Here is a 24,537-nt window from a genome sequence, read left to right on the forward strand (position 1 = left end):
AAAGCAGTTTTTTCCGCATACAACCACCATATGGAACCTCTTGCACACTGACGTATTTTCGAACCAATTCAACTTAGGGTCTTACAATGAAAGAGCATAGCAATTCTTAAAAGGCCGGCAACGGCCCCTGTTTTATAAAAAAAAACGCACTCGCGATTGTATTTGGCATTGAGACTAGGAACTAAATATAGTTTACTTTATATCGAAAACTGAAGAGGCGTAAAGAGGCTTCTGTTTCACTGGGGATATTGAACCTACTTTAATAGAAGGCAAAAAACTAAGCTATTTCTTATTCAAATATTGACCTGCACCTCGGCTTACATACACAAAACGCTGCATTTCTCCCGCATATTTTATCAAAATATCAACAAACTGAAATCTTAGCTTTACAATGCAAGCAAAACTAAATAACCGCGCCCATTGTAGAACGAACCACGCGTGAAAGGTTGGACTCATCCCGTGACCCCTTGAAAGTGCACCTTTAAAACCTTTTCCCTACACTTATCTGATTTAAACCTTATCTGTGCGACATAAAGTACATTTTACAAAACAGCCATTACACGTAATCGAAAGTGTCAAAGAAAACTAGGTCTTATTAACTAGGCAATAAGAATATGCACTAAGATGAAACTAGAAAGTCTGACTTCTTCACCTTTTGAATAAGTAATAGTAATTTTTGATAGTGATTTCATTTACTTGTTACTTGATTATATACTCGTAAAGTTGGTTCAAGTTTTCCCTTTTATACAAAGTTTAAATTATATAGGTTTAGAGTTGTACTGTGAGTGTTTTTATTTAAACAAGAGAAACCACTCATTCTTATCAATCAAAAGTTATCATTTGTATAACTTGACCAGACCAAAAAAGAGTGCCGGTGAAATTAACTGTGGAACGCTAAATTGTCCCGTTTTTAAAAACCGCGTGACAATTTCAGCAGCATAATAAAAAAACGTGTTAAGAGTTTTATATTTGTAATCGTTACCAGTTAAATAAAAAAAATCTTCTGATAAATATAACTTAACATTTTACCTGGTACTTTGGTACCTATATCTTGTGATTCGTAACTTTTATCCAACGTCTCAATGAATAAATTGTCACATTAGCTTTGTATCGAAGGGCAAAACGGTCGAGAGTTGTTACAGAAGATAAACTGAAAAGTACTTTGATTATACTTAACCAACAAGGAATAGTTATATTGACTAGGTATGTTTTCAATGGAAATATTTTGTCACTACATCTCAATATTAAACGTAACAACTACGTTTTGTTTATCACCTCTACTGATCGGCTAGCAGATATTCAAATGCAACCAATTATCATTTTGTATTAAACGTAAGGCCTCCAGGCTCACAGTTACTTTTATTAATGGGGGTAATTACCGTGATTGTCAGCATGGCAACATTGTTTTACATCGTAAGGATGTATTTATTTATATTAATATTTTCATGTATGTTGATTTTTTCTACTTAAACAATAAAATCAGTCTTCCCTAACGTGACAGCAATATATACAGTTTTGGTGCAGAAGTATCCCTAAAGATACCCTTGACCAGCGGAATTAGCGGAATCGGTGACTGTCAGAGGACAGTTTCAAAACAGTGTTATACTGAGTCCCCAAACAATCCTTAATAATAATAATAAGAAACCCGTTTAATTTCCAATTATGACAAAAAATATTATATACTGCTAATATTTTATTTATCTTGTTGTATATCCTTAATTCAGTACCGTCGATCGGAACCCCTTCGCGGGTAAAGGTCTCCAGCTTTATCCAACTGACTCTGATACAAATCATAAATGCTATTAATTGAATAACGCAATTCCTAATAATGTCTGCATAAAAATGAGGTCAGCCAGTAGTTGGCCAGATTAATGACAGTACGATATTGACACACAAGTGGCCGCCACTGTCATCCGTTGTCTTGCCACATTTCCGTCACCACGCTACCGTGACTGACTGTTCTATAATTGTCTATTTATTGACTTGCCGACATACTGTACGCCCCGGATTCAACTGTACACAGTTGTTATTAGCTTTTATCCCGAAGAAAATTTCACCATATTTGGTCAAGGCAATTCAATGTCTAAAAGTTTCTTACTTGGATACAAATGGATTTTTTCTCATTTTAAAATAAATTCTAAGATTTTGTTTAAACTAATATACACGTTAAATTCACATATCCTAATTAATATGTGACTTTATGTTACCTTATATAAGCATCTGTTTGGTTATTTTTGTACGGTTGATAATAATAATAACCTTTTATTTCTGATACCTTTACACGTATACTTCTATCTCATTCTTATTACGCATCTGTGTTCTTTTGCCCTTCTCCAAATATCACCATTCCTGTGCCACTCTGCCATGTGCTGTTTTCTTGTTAAGGTATATTTGTCTTCTAAGTTTTCTTCCCCTTCGGCACCATTATTACTTTCTTGTTTAATTCGTTGGTAATAACAACTCTTTAAAACACATCCGTTTTGGGTCTAAGACATACTTGATTCCTCCTGTGAATTCCGATCACAGGACAATAGTCTGTAAAAATATCAGGCTTTGTTAAATTATTATATCTGTTTGTAAAATTATGTCTGATGAAATAATTAAAACCACAGGAACCTATTAAGTTTCTTGTCATAGTATACTTGACTTTTAAGTCCACAAAGATTAATTAATACTTTATATTAATTACACTGTAAGATATCTTTATCTAAATAGGATTTAGCCTTTCTCATCCTTGACCATGTATAGTACGAAATAATCATTAAAAATGCGTCATATCCGTATCACCTGCTCATATAAATAAAATAAATCAGAACGAAGGTGGTATAGATGCTTATCTGCGCGCGCGCACCGTTTGACACATGAATGCACAACTCATCCATATTGATCCTTTTGATCTATAGATCGCGGACGTATAAGATCTATGATCTAGCGGCGGCGCTGTCTGATCTAGATCGCAGGGCTAATTTCTAGGTTTAGTGCTGAATTTATAAATAATGAAGTGTGGACAATATATCTTGTTGCGATAAATACAAAGAAAAGTGACAGGATAAAACTGGTCTATCTATATATAATCTTTAGTCAATGGTTGTTCTTCACTTTATAAGGCAATTTAATCGAATAAAACATTTCTTATTATTTATATGAGATAGTAAACAATGCCGTATACCTAATTCTTTCAAGGAGAAGAATATGAAATTCTTAAACAAGCTACCTTTATAGCTATAAATAAATGTACTTATTGTAACATTTACAAGCTTATTTATATATAGACTGTGCGGTGTTTTTTTTATAACTGAATGTACCACTTTGCAATTAAACGGTGTATTATTAACAGATTTTCCAAAAATTAGAAAAACAAATGCAGCATCTTCATAATATTAGAATAGATTTCGCAAACACAAGCGCGACCTTTGACTCGCCAGCCTTGTATCAGATTGTACCGACCTTCCAACTAATACCTGATCATCAAATTCATATTACCACAGTTATGTATCACTACAATTTAGTACTGTAATGAACGTATTATGTTTGAGAACAACAATTTTATCTTGAGAATCGAAACAGTTTACAAATGATTAACAGTAGCGAGTGGCTTAGACTATTTGGACAATCATATATTTAAAAATAAGTTCCTTCTTAATACTTTTAAGTTGAATGTTTTAGAGACAAAATTTATTTATATTATTTTATGGAATTTTAACGTTCGATATCGGGAACATTAATATGTAGTGGGACTGTTTTTATTTCAATACAAATATTTTTTTTTCTCTTGGTGCCTCTCCATTTCTGAAGGTTGGTTGTCTCGTAAAGCCTATTTTGTACCAGATGCAGCAACTCTTCCGCAGTTGCAATATCTGTCCACTGCCTAATGTGACAAAGCCATGATTTTTCCTTCTACCAACACGCCGTTTAACCTGGATTTTGCAAAGCGTAGCACGCGGCCCAGGTTTCGGAAATAGCCCAGCAAATTCTCGAGCCCATAGATATATTGGTAATGGTACCTATCAAGTAACTAGTCTCTTCAAATATCACTAACATACCTGAACGATGAAACTACATTAGAAACAATATTTTGTTGTAAGAACTAGGCAGTTTGAAAAATAATGGCGCTCTAATTTTGTAAGTGTCAAACGCGACATATTTTGATCTATAACATAACGCGAGGCGTGGCACTAACGACCAATCATTTGCCAGTGGATCACGCATGCGCGCTGTTAAATACCTACTAAAAGTGTGCGTTAATAAATTCAACAATATTGACGCCTTATATTCCACAACTTAATCGTTTAGCTTTACATAGTATACATCGAAAACTGTTGTTTTATATTAAAATTAATAATTCAGCGCCGCTATTCTGAAATCTGGGCTTTAGATTTTTCTATCATGATCATTTGTTAATCTAATAGAAAGTAAATGATACCCGTGTACCTGACACACGCCGTCAACTTTGTTGGGTCTTGCAAGCCGGGTTTCTTACGATGTTTTCCTTCAGCGTACGAACGGATGTTAAATGCGTAAATATAAAGAAAATCGATCGAACCTATGACCTCATTAATGAAAATCGCACGCTAAACACACTAGGCCAATACTGCTCTTTTTTACATTATATATTATTTAAATTCCGCAATTATATAATATATTATATGCATCTATTGTATATGACGAATAATAAACCGATTCGAAGTTACCTCTTTTGTAATATTTACATAACAAATATCAGAACGTATCCTAAACATTAAAAACACATTGCAAAGTCACTAAGCCATTATGAAATTTCTTTTCTACGACAATTCTTCAAAGGCCTTGCATAATGCGTTGTGCAAAATTTCTTTTCGCCGAATAGCTGTTACGAGCTGCCTTTGTTGGCGGCGGCCCTTTGATTCTTTTAATGTGCCCGCTACACATTTTTATCTTTTTTAAACTACATTAGTTTTACTAGTTTACTGTTTTTGTTTATTGCCAACGAGTTGACCTATTGTCCACATCTATTATTTAATTGTTCAAATTTTAGCAAGGTTTATTTAGAGCAAAAAATCTAAATAACTTTGGCCATCCGTTATTTTGTACCGGTTCGGGTGAGTTTTAAGATTACATATATTTTTTCCTAATCGGCCTAATTATGATCTCCTTACCCGCAACACAACTAAATACAATAGTCACTAAAATAACGATTCTTCCTACAAATAAATCACCTTAAATTCAGGCTTATTATGATTCATTTTAAAGATTTATCTTTGTATAAGGTGGTGAGAATGTTATCACCGATTTATTCGTTATGTTAATAGGTATCGTAACTGTAGGCCGATTCGAAACTTATTTATGTATGTTATTCATAAAGATGTGATCTATAAAACCTCATCAGATGTACGATTCGATCGGCACACTCTGTTGAATGGCTAGATCCATTTCTAATTAAGGGACAGCCAATAAAACGAATGAGGCTTTTAGAAATCTTATTACAGTGTCATCAAATTTGAAGCAATAGCGTGTTTTAGAGTTTTGACTTTAAATTATCGTTATCAATAAATGAGGTAATTCTTATTTTAAATAACATTTTTTTAAATAGAATTAAACTCTTCTACTAGTATGTTGTTATAAGATTATATCTTCTAGCATATACCTTGAAAGATACCACCATAAGATTGTGGAGCTAATCACAGTAGATCACCAAAATTATGTTCTTATTTAAAGAATATAAATAAGTTCAATGACCTAACTGTCTATTTCGTAGAGGATTAACTAACGTTTTATTACTAAGTAACTCGATAATAGAGACAAGATTAATGGGTTTTACTTAATCAAGCCAGTAATGATGCGATTGTCCAGACACGTTCCACCTCATGTTAAACGGGTAGCGAATTACACAATTTAAACGGTAAGATTTAGAGCGGGTTAAGAATAAATTTAACTTTAACTGCATACGATCTCGCCTGTCTACCAAATGCCGACAGCGTATTGTATCTTATTTTAGCCAAACAAAGTTGATGACAACTTGGAAAGACTGATCACGGTTAGTAACACAGAAGTTCACCAACCAAATAGACTGATCTAGTGAAAGACTCATCGTCCTGAAAACTATACACTGTCATAAGAGAAGTTGAGAGGACCGGAGGAAATACATCGTCTACTCCAGATGTTTCCTTACTGACCACGACGCTTTAACATGAACTGCCGACTGAAGAGAGGGGTTCGGAAAGGTCGGGTTTCCATACACACCTGCTCTGTTCCACGATAGAACTGTCTAGAATTACAGTTTACAGATTATAACGATACTACTTTGTTTCGCGCCAATAAATCGCTGTCGTTTATAGTCTGTGCTTGTGAAATATAGCGTCAAACAATCGAAGTATAATATACAAAACTTTTAAAGAAAAACACTTTTTTAACGGATTATAGATATGTATTATTATATTTAAACTTATAATTATTTTTACATAATTTTAAATTTAAACCGACGTTTCGCGTGCTTTACAGCGTGCGTGGTCACGGTGACTGAAGACAAAGGTGTTAAATGTCAAAAAGTATTACAGCTGCAGAAAATGTTGTGTTATCTGTATTTATTTCCCCGGAGTTGGTATCGACTAAAAGATGTAGGGTTTTTGCAGAAATTGCTCACGGTGTCCTCCATTTTCGCGGGTTGTTTATTTTGAGATTTTAATTTGGATATTATTGGATCCCAGGTGTTTGATAATTTTAGGCCGTCCTCTCTATTGAAATTGGCATGTTTTTTGATTTCAATGGCTTCGCGTACCAATCTTGGGAAGAATCTTTTTTCTTTCGCAAGTACTTTCGGTTGGTCAAAGCGTATGTAGTGATTAGGCCTATCTAGTGTGTGTTCACAGACTGCTGATTTTGTGTGTCGTCTATGTCTTATGTCCGCGATGTGTTCCTTGAGTCTGCTGGACATATTGCGTTTAGTTTGCCCTATGTAAGACAGGCCACAGTCGCAATCCAGTTTGTATATACCTGCATCTTGCAATGGGGTGTTACTTTTGATTGGTCTTAGGAATTGCTGAATCTTCTTGTGCGGCTTGAAAATTGTATTAATGGAAGCTCGTTTTAGGACCCGGCTAATTCTATCTGTAACTCCCTTCACATATGGCAGGTAAGCTGGCTGGCGAGGAACTGTTTGTGTCTTGTTTTTGTTTCTGTGATGCAGCCGGGGGATACGCAACTTGTTTCGGTGTAGCACCTGTTTGACATGCTGTAGTTCCTCCTTGAGGTGGGCCGCATCACAAAGACGTTGGGCTCTCTGAAACAAACATTTACCGACAGAGAGCAGTTGTGACGGGTGGTGGTGGGATTCACCATTGAGGTACCTATCTGTGTGGGTTGCCTTTCTGTGTATTGTGTGACCTAGTGTGCCATCTGCTTTGCGTATAATTAAAATGTCCAAAAAGGGCAGACATTATGTAAAAATAATTATAAGTTTAAATATAATAATACATATCTATAATCCGTTAAAAAAGTGTTTTTCTTTAAATGTGTAAAAGTTATGTAAATAAAAGACAATACTATATACAAAACTTATGATGGCACTTGAAATCGAATTATATTGACTAGTCATCGATTTGATTTGTGTGTCAGAGGTCACACGCGATGTAGAAAGCTTTCTGCTCCATTATTTGAATAATATATTTGTTCTTTGGTATTTTAAAGATTTCTTTCACCACTTTTGTACTGGTAATTGTGTTATCATAGCGAACAATTATTGCAATTTAACCGATTGTAATACAAATTATAATACATTGTTCGGAGAGTGATTTGACAGTTCACGTTTTATTTAACGTCAGAGACTAACAGCTACACTTGTAGTCGTTTATTAAATTCTATGATTATAGATTACCAATTTATCATTAAGTAGGTATGTTAGTCATTTTTCTTAATTTATTGCGGTCGTTGTTATATAGCTCTAGTGAACGATGTACAATAAAGAAAGATAATTTATTCATTTCAAATAATCATGTATTTATACTGAATATAAAGTAACTTTATGTTGATCACCAACATAACAGATCAATTAGTTTTTAGATTTAAAGATCACACCTTCCTGTATGAGATCTACACATAAAATATAACACATATTTTTATTAATTATTAGTATGCATTACAATGTCTAGCACTTTCATAACAAACTTAAGACCGAATTCTGTAACTAAGCTATTTTTTTTAATATTACAATTTTGAAATGTTACTGACATAGATTATGTTTTATTGATTTTTTAATAATCAGCACAACGCGACATGTAACACGCATGTAATATATAAATGTAATTATTATTACTAATTATAATATTTAAAAATTAATTTAATTATAATATTTTATTTTTAATACTTTAATACATATTTCCCCTTAATACCTAATAATAACAAGATTCTATTTATATATCTACAGTTTTTTTAAATAAAATTTATAACACATGCATGAGTGTACTATTTGTTAGGTCTCAGGAGCAGAAGCTACTCTCCAAATATAGTTACATATTTTGAAATTATAATATTTAGCAGATGTTTTAAGAGCTACGTGCATAATTATTACTTAGAGAACGTTCATCTATATTCATTCGCCGAGTCATTCGACAAATCGCTCACGTTCTCTCCATTCATTTCTTTATTTGAATTCATTCATTCAAATTTGGAATTTCAGATCGCTACGTCATTCGTGACCTGCGTTACGCATTTCATATGTTAATATCCTCTTGACATTACCCACCAAATAGAGTTCTATTGTTATACTTATAAAGTCCACGATCAATTAATTTGCTATAGATCTACGTGAGATCCAATAATGGACGAGGGTTGGTTGGAATCGTTTTACGCAACTGTTGAAATATTTTGTCATATCAATTTGTCATGGCTGTCAAAAATTTGCCTGTCATAGTGACGTGTCACGCGCGATGCTAGAATAGTATCGATTTGGTAATTAATCATTGGTGTATTCGTATAATTTGTAACGGAATTCTTTATAGATTCATATGGCGAGCCCTTTTGAAATGACAAATATTTATGAATAATGATTCTGCCTCAAAACTGAAAAAGGGGCATAACTTACGAAAATGATTATACATTTTAATAAGTATTGTGCTCCTGTGATGTCAAACATTGTCTTTGGTTTAATATTATCTGTGTGCGAAAGTCAGACAGATAGTAACAAAGATTTCATATGTTTTGCCTTGTATAAAATTATCGATGGCTAAACACTTACACATATCAGTTTAATATTTAAGCAACAATAAATTATGATATTGCAGAACAAATTCATCAGGTCAGGCGGGTCTGCGATAATAACGAGTATAATTTCGATGTGAGGCCGCAAATATAACCTATGGTCTATGCTCCATTACACTATTCATAACCTATGAATTGATACAACGCAATTGCGAAAATTCACTTGAATTATTGAATTTTGCACGCTTCAATTCTTCATTTGAAATTTGAATTATGATTCCACATTTGAAAAGTGACGGATGAATGTCATTTGCTCTATGATTTGTTTATTGCATATTTGAAAGTAAGAAATCAGTAATAAGGTTAATATCTCGCAGTATTTACTATAATTACTGTAATGCGATATGGAATGATAGCAAAAACAGTTCTCCTAATCGGGTATTAAGTACGAGTACCATGTACCTATGGTGTAGCAGGGCATAACAAATTATCACCTATCAAAATGAAATCAAGGCATACCGCAAAGGAGGTATTACTGATTCGATTTATATCGGATATTATACTTACTGCATTTTTATTACGCGTCAACGTAAAAAGTTGGTGAAGAGGGCAGTAAAATGTAGCAAGTGTAACGTAACGTAGGTATAGCATAAGAAAAGCGTTAAACTTATAATGTATGAAATAATCCTAACCCATCCATGAGATATCATAGTGTTATATAAGCTAATATTTTAAGTTTGTTTCCTGTCGGCTTACAAAAATATATAATAATACGCATACTTATACTATTGAAGAATTACGATACTTTAACCTTGTTAAAAATAATCTCAAAGATAATTGCTATAGCGGATTTGAAAAATTATGGCTCCCTTCGACTTTTAAATAGCTGAACGCATGGCAACTGCAAGAATAAAACAAAACCTAAAAAACCATAAAAAATCTTTTGAACACTATTCTAAATTTAAAATCGCATTGCCATTGTCAAAGCTGTCAATGATCGAGTATAAAATATTTGTTATCTATGGCATTGAAGTTCCCGCCATTACACATTGGTCGCGCTCACTTACGATACAGTGTTGTTTTGTGAGAAAACCTTTCTTAGTTATTCTCGAAACGGTCTTTCGAATAAATTACGTTATTGTATCGAGTTAACTCTGGTTATATTGCTTTTAATTTAATGGACAACATAATGTGATAGCAACATAAATCGATAGCTTTTAAATAGATCGAATTTTAATAAGTGTAAACTGTAACTAAGATTTTAACTGCAGTTCTGTGGATCTTAAAGGTTCCAATTAAATATAGAATAATATAAGATAAGTATTTAAGAAGTAATTATGATATTGGCATAGTCCGTAAGTATAGGGTATGTGTTTCATTTAATTATCGTATTTTCTTCTTTTGGTGCGTATCTATTATTAGTCGGCTGTCAGCGTCGTGAAAGCCATGATTTTTTTTCTTAAACCAACAAGCCGTTTACTCGGGATTTTACCGTATTTAATTACTAAAAAATTACTAAAATAAAGGCATGGACATATAGAAGTAATTTATAAGAGAGAAGAAGAAGATAGAATAAGTTCATACAAACATTTGCTTAATACCTTATATGTGATATGATGTGTTCTATTTCATGTAACGATCCAGATTAAGTACATTAGACATAATCATTAGTATTCAATCAGAGTGAGCCACTTGTATTCGGACCACGTGAGCCATTTTGTAAATAAACAGCGTATAGAATTTAGATTTTCGCATTTCATTTCGCATTGAAAGACTGTGTTGCAAAAAAATGCCAATTGCAAAAGCGAGCCCTTGAAATTATTATTCAGTGTGGTTAAGTACTTTGGTTAAGAGGATACATAAAAGTAGATTACTGCCTTCTGTTAGACTTATTCATAAATATAATGCCTTACCGAGGTACCTTAATGTCTAGGATCGCTTATCGTGTTTTCCTACAGCGTTATAGAACCTCCGTGCTCTAAAACATGTGACGATCGATATAATGACAGTAGATGATCAAACGGTACGGAGAGGCGAGCGTGTGAATCACTCTCCTCTGTCATTTGCGACCGCCGTCGTCGCGCCCCGTGGGAACTTTCTCCTAGATTCGAAATTCTACCATAACTGCTCGAGTATGGTTACAGAGTAGAAAAAATATCTAAATTTTCTACTAAAATTCATTCGGAAGGCACAATTATCTATGAAAATGTATCGCGACATCCAAACTACCTGCTATATGATTACAAGCCGAATATGACATTATTTACCAAGACTATTTCTGACCTCTTTAAGTCAATTTAAATAAAAGCTTAATGAATTATACCCCTAATTTCTCACGTCATCAGGAATCACACTTTTTTATTTATGAAAGGTGTAACATAATTCGTTTTTGAATTTATCGCACCTATTGAAACAAACTTTGCCAAATACTTTATATTACGACGTGTAAACATATCCTATTATAGGTTCGGCACGTAACGGTAACATGGCTATAAAGATATTCCAAATATCTGACTCATCTTCAAAGCGTGAAATTATTAATTATACCTTGAAATGGCTTAAATTCGCAATTAATAAGAATATATGCCCCAAAATGACAAACCAGGTCAATGAACTTGCGTTAAAATGTGCAAAAGTTTCTTCGCATTCGAATCTTCATAGTGTATTCGAGCATTAAATTCGATTAAACATATCGATTCCCTTATTCCTAAATTTAATTAATTTGTCAGTTTCGCTTGCATTTTTGAGGGTACAATTATGTAGTCTTAATGCTAAATTAAACTTAATCAGATGCTGATAAAGTTGATATTAAATTGAATTATCGCAAAAATACTTTATATAAAAAGCGCAGATTGTCACTGAGTCGGTAATAATTTATCTTGGATGCGATCTAGACATGCAATTATCATATTAATTAGCTTATTTCGTTAACTGTCTTATTCGTATCAATTAGGTGTTATTGAATTAATGTTTAAAATAATTTAGATCTTTCGTATGTAAATCAGACTCTTCAATTTTGAATATATTTTTAATTTTTGTTTAAACATACTGATTAATTTAGAAACGTTTGATTTATATAGAATATCTAGTAAGTGTAAACTTCTAGAAATAAAATTTAGCTATTTTTTAAACTACTATAGACATACGTATGAACTTGGATTGGCTGAGACTATATTATTTTATAGTGTCACAGGCTGCAAAACTGTTTTATTTACCTTACATGAAGTTTCTGAATTATCCTTTCACATAGATCCAGGTACCCTAGCATACAGTTTAAGTCTAGTTACAAAATGTGGAAAACTACTTAAATCAAATAAATAGTACCATTCATTTGAGTTATGATATCTTTATTATTATCGTTTTAATATTACGATACTATTTATGATGGGTTTAAAATATAATTACGTGGTAGTCAACACTTTAAATTACTGGATTCATTTCAATAAAAAATACTTTATAGACATACGCGTTGAAAGGTTATCGCAATATATTGTTATTACACTTTTAAAAGCATTACGAGTAACATTAAAATAAAATTATGAATCCAGTAGCGATTATGCATAAACAATTCAAATTTTATTATTATAAATTACAATTTATTTTTAATTTTTAGAAGTTGGCACAGTTATTTCTGAGATAAACTAACTAGCAGTGAGTATGTCATATTCACTGTTGGATCAACTCAGAGTTCCTGAATAGACTCTCAACATCATACATCTCATGCTCAGCATCATCATAGGTCTAACGTTCTTTAACCCGGACAAGCTGGTTTGCGTCGGGAAGGCGGTAGAAAAAAACAGCAGGGCAGATCGCCAACTTGACCAAGTCACAATTCTCGTAAAAAGTGGAGAGATATCACTAGCAGCTTTCAGTAACACGATCTTCAACAATGAAGAGAGAGAAGAGAGTTTGTAATAAACGTATTGGATTTAAACACGCGGTCGTCATTACTAAGCTTAATCTTTCGCATAGAGTTAATTTTTTTTAACATGTAATTTTCTTTCTTTCTGTCTACGAAAGTAGTGTAGTTGTACTATAAAGAACAAGACCGTTAGTTCATACGCAGCTTAAAGCTCATATCAAAGCTTCAAGATAACGCGACAGGTGTAGTACCAGACCACTCCTATAGGTTCGTTTTTATTGGTTATAAATTCTGACTGATATGGTCACCCGCCAGTTAGATCTTATGACTTTTTATTCTTTGTATAATATGTTAAAAAGTCGATTTACAAATTCGTATGGTGTTTGCTGTCTATGGATGCAAAGCTTTTTATCTGATTTTATGATATATTCTATGCATGACCATAGATAATATAATTCGAAATATAGATTCTGTGATACAAATACGCAAACGTTGTCGATAGTTGGGATTCCCTAAATTATTTCTATTTTTGAACGTTTTAATGAACTACTAATCACACATTAACTATCGAACTTTCCCTAAAACATTTACATAAAAATCATATTTACTTTTGGAAATCGCGACTCGATAAATTAGGAATTAACCTTTGAACGCTAATTTTTCATGCTCGCACATAAAACAGTGGAGCGACGCAGTGTATCACGAACGCTAATCGGTAACATCTCGGCTGTCATCGGGCGAGCTCGGATCGAGTAAATCACGCAGTGGGGCGCCCGCGCCGCTTATCGCTCCGCTCATCGACCCGCTCTAAATTAGCCCGAACATGATCCGGTATGAGCGCACAGCGCGTAATTTGTCGTTTTTATGACATCCTTTTTTCGATATCGATACTTGGTACTTGTTTGTTATTGCTTGTTCTGTTAGTTATGTTCGAGAATTGCGATATAAACGGGCGCTTGGCTGATGTCGGGAAGTATTCTTATCAGAAATACATCTGCTATATTGCGAGGGCTTGACGATAAATGCATGTTCAAAAAGGGGTTACCGAGGTTTCAAAAGCAGCTTTTGCAGTGTGCGACTCGAGTTATTCTTCCAAAATCTTTTTGGGTATGGTATCTATTTAAAGATCTCTTGTCAATGTAATATGCAAGTGAAGATCAGCCTCCTGTGCCTTACACACGCCGTCGATTTTTTGGGTCTAAGACAAGCCGGTATCCTCACGATGTTTTCCTTCACCGTTCGAGCGAATGTTAAATACGCATTATGCACAGCCGGGGATCGAACTTACGACCTCAGTCTAGTAAGAATATTGCATGCGCATTTGAGTCTTATTAGTTTGATTTTTAGCCACGCATTGTGAAAAACGTGGGCAAAACAAAACTCCGCGCTCCCATAAAAAAATAATTCAAAGTGCACAGTTTTATTACAGTCATCTAATAACATGCACCGTCGTCCTCGAAATTAACAACATTTTTGATTGGAAAATGTAAGATCTCCGTCATGGCATATTAACGACGAATTGGGTTTCTATAGCACTCGAACGATAAAACCATTTCTCTCATTACCATTACACTACTTAGTCGTTTGTATTTATTCGTAAACAGGTTAGATGAAATTTATATTTGAATAGCTGTTATTAGTTTAATTTAAACCCATCACGTTAGTAATCAGCTAATTAAAGTGTTTTTTAAAATTGGTTTGTAATAAAAAACGTTTTCTCTATATTTCTTCAGCCTTCTGTTGTGGTTAATAAACTCTTTGCCCAAGATATTTTTCTGTTTGTCAGCTGACAAATTAGCATATTCTTCCCTGAAGAGCGGGAAATCCACTGAAATGGGTGTCCATTGTATGCAATGATTGCCTTTTTGGACGTCCCGTATACTCGTTTCCCCCTATCCCATAAAAATCGCTCTAAGCATCTACTGCTCTATACAGTCTTCGATAAATGGATTATGAAAATAGATTTTTTTTATTTTAAACCCGTACTTCGTGTGATTAGCTTGTTGAATAAAAATTTATAGCATAAGTAAATATTTTCAATTTAAACCTAAATTACATTATATTTTCAGATGAACCAAAAGTGCAAAGTTTGCGGTGAGCCGGCGGCCGGCTTCCATTTCGGAGCTTTTACGTGTGAAGGCTGTAAGGTTGGTATCTATTTTTATTTTCATATATATATATATATATATATATATACATATATTACTTAAATCTGTTGATATATGTATCTTAATATGAACGTCAATTTTTTTAATTTACATAGACTATTTAAAAGTGTATTCCTGAAAAAGTAAGACTGTCTCAGTTATAAAAATATGTCGTAATTCCAATAGTTTCATAAAAAATCAATTAAAGTAATTAATATCTTTAAATGGAAACTAATTAGAAAATGAGAATAGAAACTGCATTAGGAAATTGTATCGAGGACAATATTCATTAATTGCGTGATATTGTCTCCGTGAACTTATTACATCACTTATTAAATATTATATATACACACAAATAATAGATTCATTTTCGTCTAACGCATCACATTTGAAATCAAATATATGTTATTATTAATAATAATAGAAACTTCAGTTTTATCCAAAGTAACAATGTATAATATAGTATATATTTATAATAAATATGTTTAATCTTATTAGATTAATTAGTTCATATTTCACGAATATATAATTCAAGTACACCATTTAATTTAAGGTCAAACACCTGCAGACATTTAAAATTAATTAAGCATGATTTTAATTATAGCAAAAACTAATTTCAAGTGCACTGGATAAAGTTATTTAATCAGTAACAAATTCATAAAGTTTTAATTTTAAATTATTAAAATAGAAATACATATTCACGTAAATTGCACCAAAATGGATTAAACCACTGAAATTATATTTATTCAGACCAAACATTTATCAATGTTATTGCGATACATTTCGATTCGATTTCCGATTGATAATTGTGTTAATCGTTCCTATTCCGATTTAGGATCTACGCGTCCTGTCATTCCAATACTGGCGCGCTAATCCGGACCTTACACGTTCAAGAAGTCATGCATCATACAAAATATTTGCTTGTACAGCAGTGTCCGGGAGATATACGTCGATAAATATAACACGCAATATGTCCGTTATAGATTTTTTGTAGACCGTATTAAATAGATTTCTCGTTTACCAATGTATGAGGTAACATTACATAAATATAACTTCTTTAACTTCCAAACTGTACCAGTCGTAATAAACTATCGTAGTAAGTAAATAATACATACACACATAGTTAAAGGTGCGTGCAGAGGGCTGAATGTTTTTAGTGTGAAGGGTCTTGCTAAGGAACTAATACATACAGCCGAGTTTCATCATCGGACGTCAAGGCAGAATACAAAATACCATCCGTATCACCTCGATGTCCGTCGTTCGACAACTGAGCGTGCCTCAAGGCAGTTTTTGGAACCAGCTATCCACTGAAGTACTTCCGAACTAATTCAACTTTCAGTTCTCCAAGATTAGAGCGTGTCAATTCTTAAAAGGATGGCAACGCACTTGCGAGCCTTCTGGCAATGTGAGCCTCTTTGCCGTTTGCCTAACAGCTCCTGCGGCAAACTCATGCATGGCGCGGACTTGCGTAGGCGCATTTTCTCCCCATTAAAAATCGAATTTTAACTATAAAAATAATGATTTGATTCGCTACGAATATACAAAAATATTTCCTTTTTATAACATTAGTTAGTCTAATAAAAGTTTGTGTTATAAAATAATGGCTCCATTTCGCCTTATTTATTTTTACTAGTGATTACTATGCAAAACCTTAAGCTCTGTGGTAATAGGATGTATGGATGTAACAAGGTAACATCCTGTGAGACATTTTCTGCGCTGTCGCAAACCTATTGTCGTTCTGTTCCACTTGATACAAATCGTTTTATTTTCGCAATGGGCACGTGGTTTACCGTCTACAATACCTATATAACATAAAGTACAGTTGATATTAATAAAAACGCATTTATAAATGCAAGTCATGTGTTATTCGTCAAGTAAAAATCCCGTCGGAAAACCTTCTTCCAACTTTAAGATAAGTCAATAATATCTTTTTTAACAACCTATCTATGGTATTAGGTTAAAGCGGATTAGTTCAATTGCACAATAACATTGACTTTTGTAATCACTTTCGATAGTGATTTTACGGCAAATGGCTCCTTACTCAACTGGGATCAACAAGCATGACCAATGGTTTCCGTGGCAACATATCATTTGCCCGCCATCCATCACATTCAGCTTATCTCGCAAAGGTTGAGAAGTGACCTCTAGTATTGTTCTATTTTTAAAATCTCTTTTGTGCTTGAAGATACGTAACGTTTTAAAACTTCTACAAATAACTGGAAGATAATCTTTATTATTCTAAACAATATAATATAATAGTAATATACAGTCGTTATAACACAAACACTTATTTCATTAATAAAGGTTGTTTCCCAATAAATTCGGTTACAATTGATCTCTCAAGAAAATCATGTATTCTCAAACCTATCTATCCATTTATGCGCACGCGCCGAAGCGTGTAGTAAGTGGCTATTAACACACAAACACGCTACTGAGTATTGACGGACTCATTAAAACTTTTTTCCATTATTATCACCGCTGTCAGCATTATTATTATTAAATAAATCTGATAGAACTGTCCATTATATGTTCTATTCTAAATATATATCTAATAAGATTCACGGTTTGATAGTGTCATAAGTCCAACTTTAGACCTTAAATCTAATAAGAGCGACATTTAACAAAATTTCATGGAAAATATCTAAGGCACATTATTAATAAAGAATCAATACTATAATAACTACATATGAAATGGGTGTTACTTTTGGTTTTATTAGACTCTTAGTCAATGTTTTTTTGTATTGCAGTATGGACTATTAACTATTAATACCAGTTTGTATCGTTTATGGAAACTTGAAACAATAACGTACAAAATCATTTATAGCTATCATTTATACCATAGAGGAACGCTCAAAATAGGTTCCATTTATCAAGTTTTGCACTAACAAGCGTTGCAAATCACGTCTAATCGTATCTAGATTGGATCCTAACGACCTGACCTTGCCCCAACCTCTGACAAATATCACAAACGCTTCGATTAATTGCTATCAAATTTTCTACACAAATAATAGTAACATCGATTACACTCTCTAATACAAAATTAATACTCAAGGATAGTCTAGTAATTGAGCTCTAGAATGTCCTGTGGGGACTGGCGGTATAAACTATGCAATTAAATAATGTTTTTTTTTATCATGCATTTGATAAATAAATATAGAGTGTGTCAGGTTACAGTAACGATAACAATCGCTTTTTATACGGATTTAATATTTATGATGCATGAACCAATTTTCCACATTGATTTCTTTTAAATTTAAACCTATAACGTTTAACCATTATTAAATATTCATCGATAAAATATTTAATATTTGTAAATCGCAATCCAAAAATTTTAATAATTTCATGAGGAAAATCTAGGTATGGACTAAATATGGAACACGTGTTGTTGGAAGTGTACTTTAAGTACATAAGAACCTACAAAACGTCTGAGCTTCTAATAACTCTTGCTTACTTGGATTATTAAATGTATAGTAGACTCAAGCGAGAATATTTAGTATTGTCGGAATCAATTCATGGCGTCACAGTTGAGACGAATCGATTTTCTATGAACGACATTGCGAAGCTTATTGTTTCTAGTTGACGGCCATCGCCAATCAAACACCGATCTACTTCTATTGCAAATAGACGAAACGATTCTATTTATTAGCTCTTTTTATTTTTTTCTTAAAGTCTGCCACATAATACTATAGTATATGTGGCAGCATAATACATAATATGTAGTATACGTTACACTCTTTTCTAAAATACATGACATTTTAAGTAAACATAAATGTTACAAAAAATAAAATAAAAATACAAAAAAGCTAGTATTTGCAGCAAAACCGTCACTTAACAATGTTTTCTTTAAAATTGATCAGCCCACTACCGAATATCTCCAACTCCCGATTAGTTCTGTACAAATTCCGGCAAAAATCCGCGTACCATCTTTGGAAAGTGATGTCCAGTATACCGCGACTGTTCGTAGATAACATGTACAATCCCATTGAGTTTTGTCATTCGCAATTTATATAATTCCAGTAGTAGTTAACCCACGAGTCAACATTGTCCCGCTCATTAACTGCCTGCAAGGGCGGCAGTAAATCCGAGCAAGATCGCATCGAAACGTTCACCGTCAGCGAATTATATACCGATTGAGAGCACATTCAAATTGCAGTAACGCACGCGACCAGAAAACGTCCAAGTGTCGTAACAGACCGTAATAAATCACGGCTACTAATTTGTTTTTAAAGTCCGCGATTATCTTTGCGCGAGCGCATTGTGCGGGCCCTGGCGCCGCTATTGTGCAGCCCCGCTCCTCGGTAGTCAAAAGGCACCGCCACCTGCGTAATTTGTCACTCGCATTAGTTTTCAAAGAAAACAAAAGTTCCACCTTTAATGGCTTCGCGACTGAATTAATCGGTTTGTTACTGTACTTAATTGGCTTAAATGCATCATTGTGTAGGATCGAATCGTGTCACTGACCCGTCTAATCGCTGATTATGCAAAAAAGGGCCTAAGCATGCCTCGTTACTTACTATACGTAACGTATACTACGGTAATGTGTCTATATCTAATATAAGACGTGATTTTTTATATTTCACAATAGATTGATTATACAGTACAATGAGGAAGAAACTAAAATTTAACAGTATACATTTTCATATTTTTTGTAAGTTTTGAATCTATTTGATTAAAAAAGTGAGATCCATTTTGAACAGGGTCAAACCATAATGAGATCGGCCGATGACTTAATGATCGTCATTGTTTAGCTTATGAAACTGTCACCAGCTCATGGTTGGCACACCGATTGACTTATTGGAGCATAGCTACCATTCTCATGCAGATCACGAAATCACAATACGATTTGTTACTTTGTTCACCCTTACGTGTTTGTGCCTTGTACCGGTACAGTTGTTGTATCATCTACACGATTAACTTATGTTTATTTCAAATTTACGCTTTATTTTGATACAAATCCATTCGTACCAGATTATTTTAAAATGATGTCACGATTCCGAAGTAATACAAAAAGTGTTTGAGTAATGACGGCAAAAAATCAAGTCGAAAGCGAACACAAAATATTATCTTAACTAAATAGGAAAAATCGAAACCGGATCCGCATATCGATACATCGATTCAGATTAACCAAATAATCGATTGTATAGTAATGTCAGCCGTAATCAAAACACAAAATGCACAGGTCACTGCTTCTGGATACAAACGCGAGATGACTCGTGCGCATTCATCTACCATTTTAAAACCAATCTTAAAAGAGCTGTGTTTCGATTGGGAGAGGTTTCTACTGGAGTTTATTTTAATTGAACAACGAATTATAGACTTTTTATACGGAAGATAGAGTCGTGATTGATTGTTAGGTTATGCTGAAAGTTTAATCCCAAAGTTAAAGTTCGACACACAAACGGTTAGCACCAAGTCGGAATACGAAAATAATTCATCAATCTGATTGTTACAGATTGCGTCAAATATCTTTGACTTTCAAACCTAGTAAAGCAGTAGCAAACATACTTCATTTTCTTATAGATAAATGTTACTATCTACGAAACCGATTTTTTTATTTTACCAATAGCAAGCCACGTTATTTAAAATTTTCATAGTAGTTTTTGGTTGTAGCCGGATTTGTAAAGTTGGAGACAACATGGGCGTTCCTACGAACGCTGACTTAGCGACGAGTGTAATATGATTTAGTTTTAGAGTTTAATAATGCATACAAAAGAGTCAAAGACAGCGAATTAGAGATAGACTATACATATTAGATAAAATAGACACTCATTTCCTGGGCATTTCGTAGGCATCACGGATTTACAGCTCCAAGGATTTCAGCTCGTTGGAAAACAGCAGCAACGCACACGTGGACACAAGTGGTGCACAAGGATAGAGATATTTAGGAAAAGCAATTGTTCCTATCATGAATCCTGTTTAATTCAGTGCATAAAGACCATATGAGGTAAAAATGTTCTTGTAAAATGCTTAAACATACTTCGTTTAAAATGTAATTAATTTATCAATATGTCCCGAGCGCCGCCTAATGTACAGACAATGACAGATTTGTTATTCGCTAGATTTATGCGAACATACGATTGTGATTCCAAGGTGGACGCGTTACGGGTGTCATCTTGCGGAAACACGCGAAATGATTTACGTTCATGTAAATCTATTCCATATTCAATTTACACGTTCCGTTTTAAGTTTTTTATACAAAACTTTATTTTAAGAAAAAAGAGCTCGATATACAACATATTTCATTTTTAACTAGCCTCCAATGTTTTTAAAGCCCGAAGCTCCATTTGGAAATTGAATATAAAGAAGGATATGTATTAAGAATCAAATATTAATTAGTGGCGCTGTAAGTCTGGGCCTTATATTTCTGTTTCATGATCCTTTGTCAATCTAACATGTTGGTAGGTGATCAGCCTCCTGGGTCAGACACACCTTGGCGTTTTGGGTCTAAGGCAAGCTGATTTCCTCACGATGTTTTCCTTCAGCGTCTTGATGTCTTTACTAATCCTGGGTTCTATTGCGTAACTGATAACTAAGGTATATTTAATATACACAAATGTATATAAAAGTGGTAGAAACAACAAGCATATTGCCAAATATTATTATTAGATCACGATTGAAAATTCATACATTACAAATGTTCAATTGTCCGTTGCCAAAATGTTAGTTCAAGACGCGAATACAAATCAATGCATTTGCACTCGTCGCGTCATAGATATGGAATGTGCGAACAATACAGACTTAAATCGAGACTCGAATCCTTAACCACAGATTAGATCAAGTCCCGAGATATTATTGAAGGTGACACGAGAGTATCGGCCGCTAGAGGGCGTCCTCCTTGTCAATCAACGATTGTTTACTCGATACACGTCGATACGGGAGCTTTGACTATAGGCATATGTCGTCGCTCACAAACGCACGACGTTTTAATCAGTCTGTAATCGCAAGACACAATAGTTAAAAAAAATATTATGAGAGCGTGTTATTAAGATAAAATAATATTATGAGTACTAAATAAATTAGGAACGGAGAAGGTTTTGGAATCAATGTGATATAAGTGATTTTTATAGATAACAGGGGGTAAATAGGCAAGAGGCCAATTTGATGTTAAGTGATACCGCCGGCCATGGACACATCACCAGAGGGCTCGCCGGCCTTTTAGGAATTGGTACGCTCTTTTCTTGAAGGACCCTAAGCTGATAGTGCGGCAAAACCTGCCTTAAAACGCTCAGTATTAGACATTGAAGTGATATGGGTGGAGTCCTATAATGAAACTAACTATATTTATCTATAGAGAAGAGAGAAAGCGAAGAGCACAATATTAATAATACTACCATAGGTTACCAACGTTTTCGTAACTCGCTTTAACTTTTCCTGTATGTGATTAAGACGGTAATAAATTACTATCAATGCGAGAAACATTTATTAGTTTTTAATCCCATGTACATGTTAGCTCGGATTGATATAGAAAAAATACATATTTATGCCGGTACGTCACGTTACAAATGTAGCAGAATTTTATTACATGTGTGCTCAATCACTGGAATAGGGTTGTTGACTTATAGAAATAAATTTATAGAAAGGTCGCAATATTATGAAAAACGACGTAGAGGTAACTAATAGCATGGGGCAGTAGGAGTAATCAGATGAGCAACTGCTGACATTCTGGGTTCTTGGAACATGGCTCACATACGACGCGGCGCTTTAAAAAGACACTAAAAGATTTAACATTACTTATAATTAAATAAATAAACATAATTTCACCTACTTTGACTAAATCATACACAACCATACATTTAATACGAGTTGGAACAAACAATAAAATTAATACTGCATACGGCTAAATAATTAAAGTGATTAATATAACTTGTGTCAACCCTGCGACCGGTCGGTGAAGCCTATAAACGCGCATAAACGCTGATTGTCAACTAGATATTATAATTAATAGACTGGACTGAAGAGGATGCGACGTCGTGTGCAACTTATTCATAGCATTACAAATGTACACTCATGTACATAAGCCGATAAATTATTATTTACTTTATCATGTAAATTAGGTAAATCTATGAATTACTGCTACCTCCGTTCCTCATGTGAAAAACATTCAAAGCTAAATTATAAAAAAGAAAGCTTAATAATAATAATAATAAGCCTTTTTCATCCACATCTTATTGAGATATAACAAAAATAGAATTAAATAAAACATTTACTGCGGCCTCCTCCTACTTTACCAGCCTATTTTATTTTGTGCCACCGTCATCCAGTTTTTTCAGCTACTCTCCCGATCCCGTCGGCCCATCGCTCTATTGATGTGCATGGAACAAAATCAAGAAATTCCGTAACGAAAATTATAAGCCTAACACACGATGACGTAATATTCGTATAGGGTGCGGCAAATACATCATCACTCTGACGAGATCGGTGACGTAGCGAGATCGGTGCAGCCGGTACGCGTTAGAGTGAGACAGACAATATAGGCGCGATATAGTCGGAATATGGTAGACTGAATTAATATCAAAGAAAAAAAATACTGCATAAATAAATAATAATAGATACACCGCAGCAGTCCCCGAGTTGCCATTTTGTTTTTTTATGTTTTTAATTTCGTGTATTTATTTTTATTTGTGGTGCATTGATTAGAGACACCTTTTGACAGGATTGTTTATTTATTAATATTCTTAATTTCCCTGACAAACGCTTCATAACCGGACTAATTGGTTATAAACGCTAATATTAAGAATATTGATTGATTATTGTATTTTCTCGTCGATGTTACAGTATAAGTATGTGCATAACTAGTGTCTTGAGCAACAACGCGCGTCGCGGCTACCTCGGCCACCTGACCCGACACCTTTAACCCAAGATGCACCACGTTTTGAAATACCTACCTCAACTATAAATAAAACTGTTTTATACTGTCCACATTTACTTATATGTTTTACTTATTATCTGAGTACTAACTAGCTGACCCGCCGAACTTCGTTCCGCCTAACAGTCTAATAATATCGTGTTTACTTTAGTTAAACTTAATTCAAGATTTATTTAAGGTAACATTAACACAATTTTCTTGCAAATACAGAAATGTTTTATTGCTTGCCATTGCGAAAGAAGAATGGCAGTTTTACACAATGAGACTCTTCTCTCAAGCTCCAATAATGGGGTACTGCGTGATATTTATTGATGTATTCACACAGACACATGTATTCCATCAAGATCAAAGCCTGGTTATGCATCTCCTCATTCACCTCAAGATCGGAATTTCTGAAACTGACAGGAATTCGATGTAAAATGATGCGTACTTTTGTCAACGGATGGCATCACATGCTATTTGCGTTTGTAAAATTTATTTATTTATTTGTT

General features: G+C 33.8%; 1 protein-coding gene across 1 annotated transcript in view; it reads left to right on the top strand.

Moving 5' to 3' along the window:
• The window catches only part of LOC110995417 (knirps-related protein), a 54,834-nt gene that overhangs the window by 25,654 nt on the left and 4,643 nt on the right, over nucleotides 1-24,537 (top strand). The window contains exon 2 of the mRNA XM_022262585.2: nucleotides 15,103-15,180. Within this exon, the coding sequence (XP_022118277.1) occupies nucleotides 15,103-15,180 (78 nt within the window). The remainder of the gene's footprint in view (nucleotides 1-15,102; nucleotides 15,181-24,537) is intronic.

This window comes from Pieris rapae, chromosome 4 (genome assembly GCF_905147795.1).
Source record: "Pieris rapae chromosome 4, ilPieRapa1.1, whole genome shotgun sequence".
Lineage (NCBI taxonomy): Eukaryota > Metazoa > Arthropoda > Insecta > Lepidoptera > Pieridae > Pieris > Pieris rapae.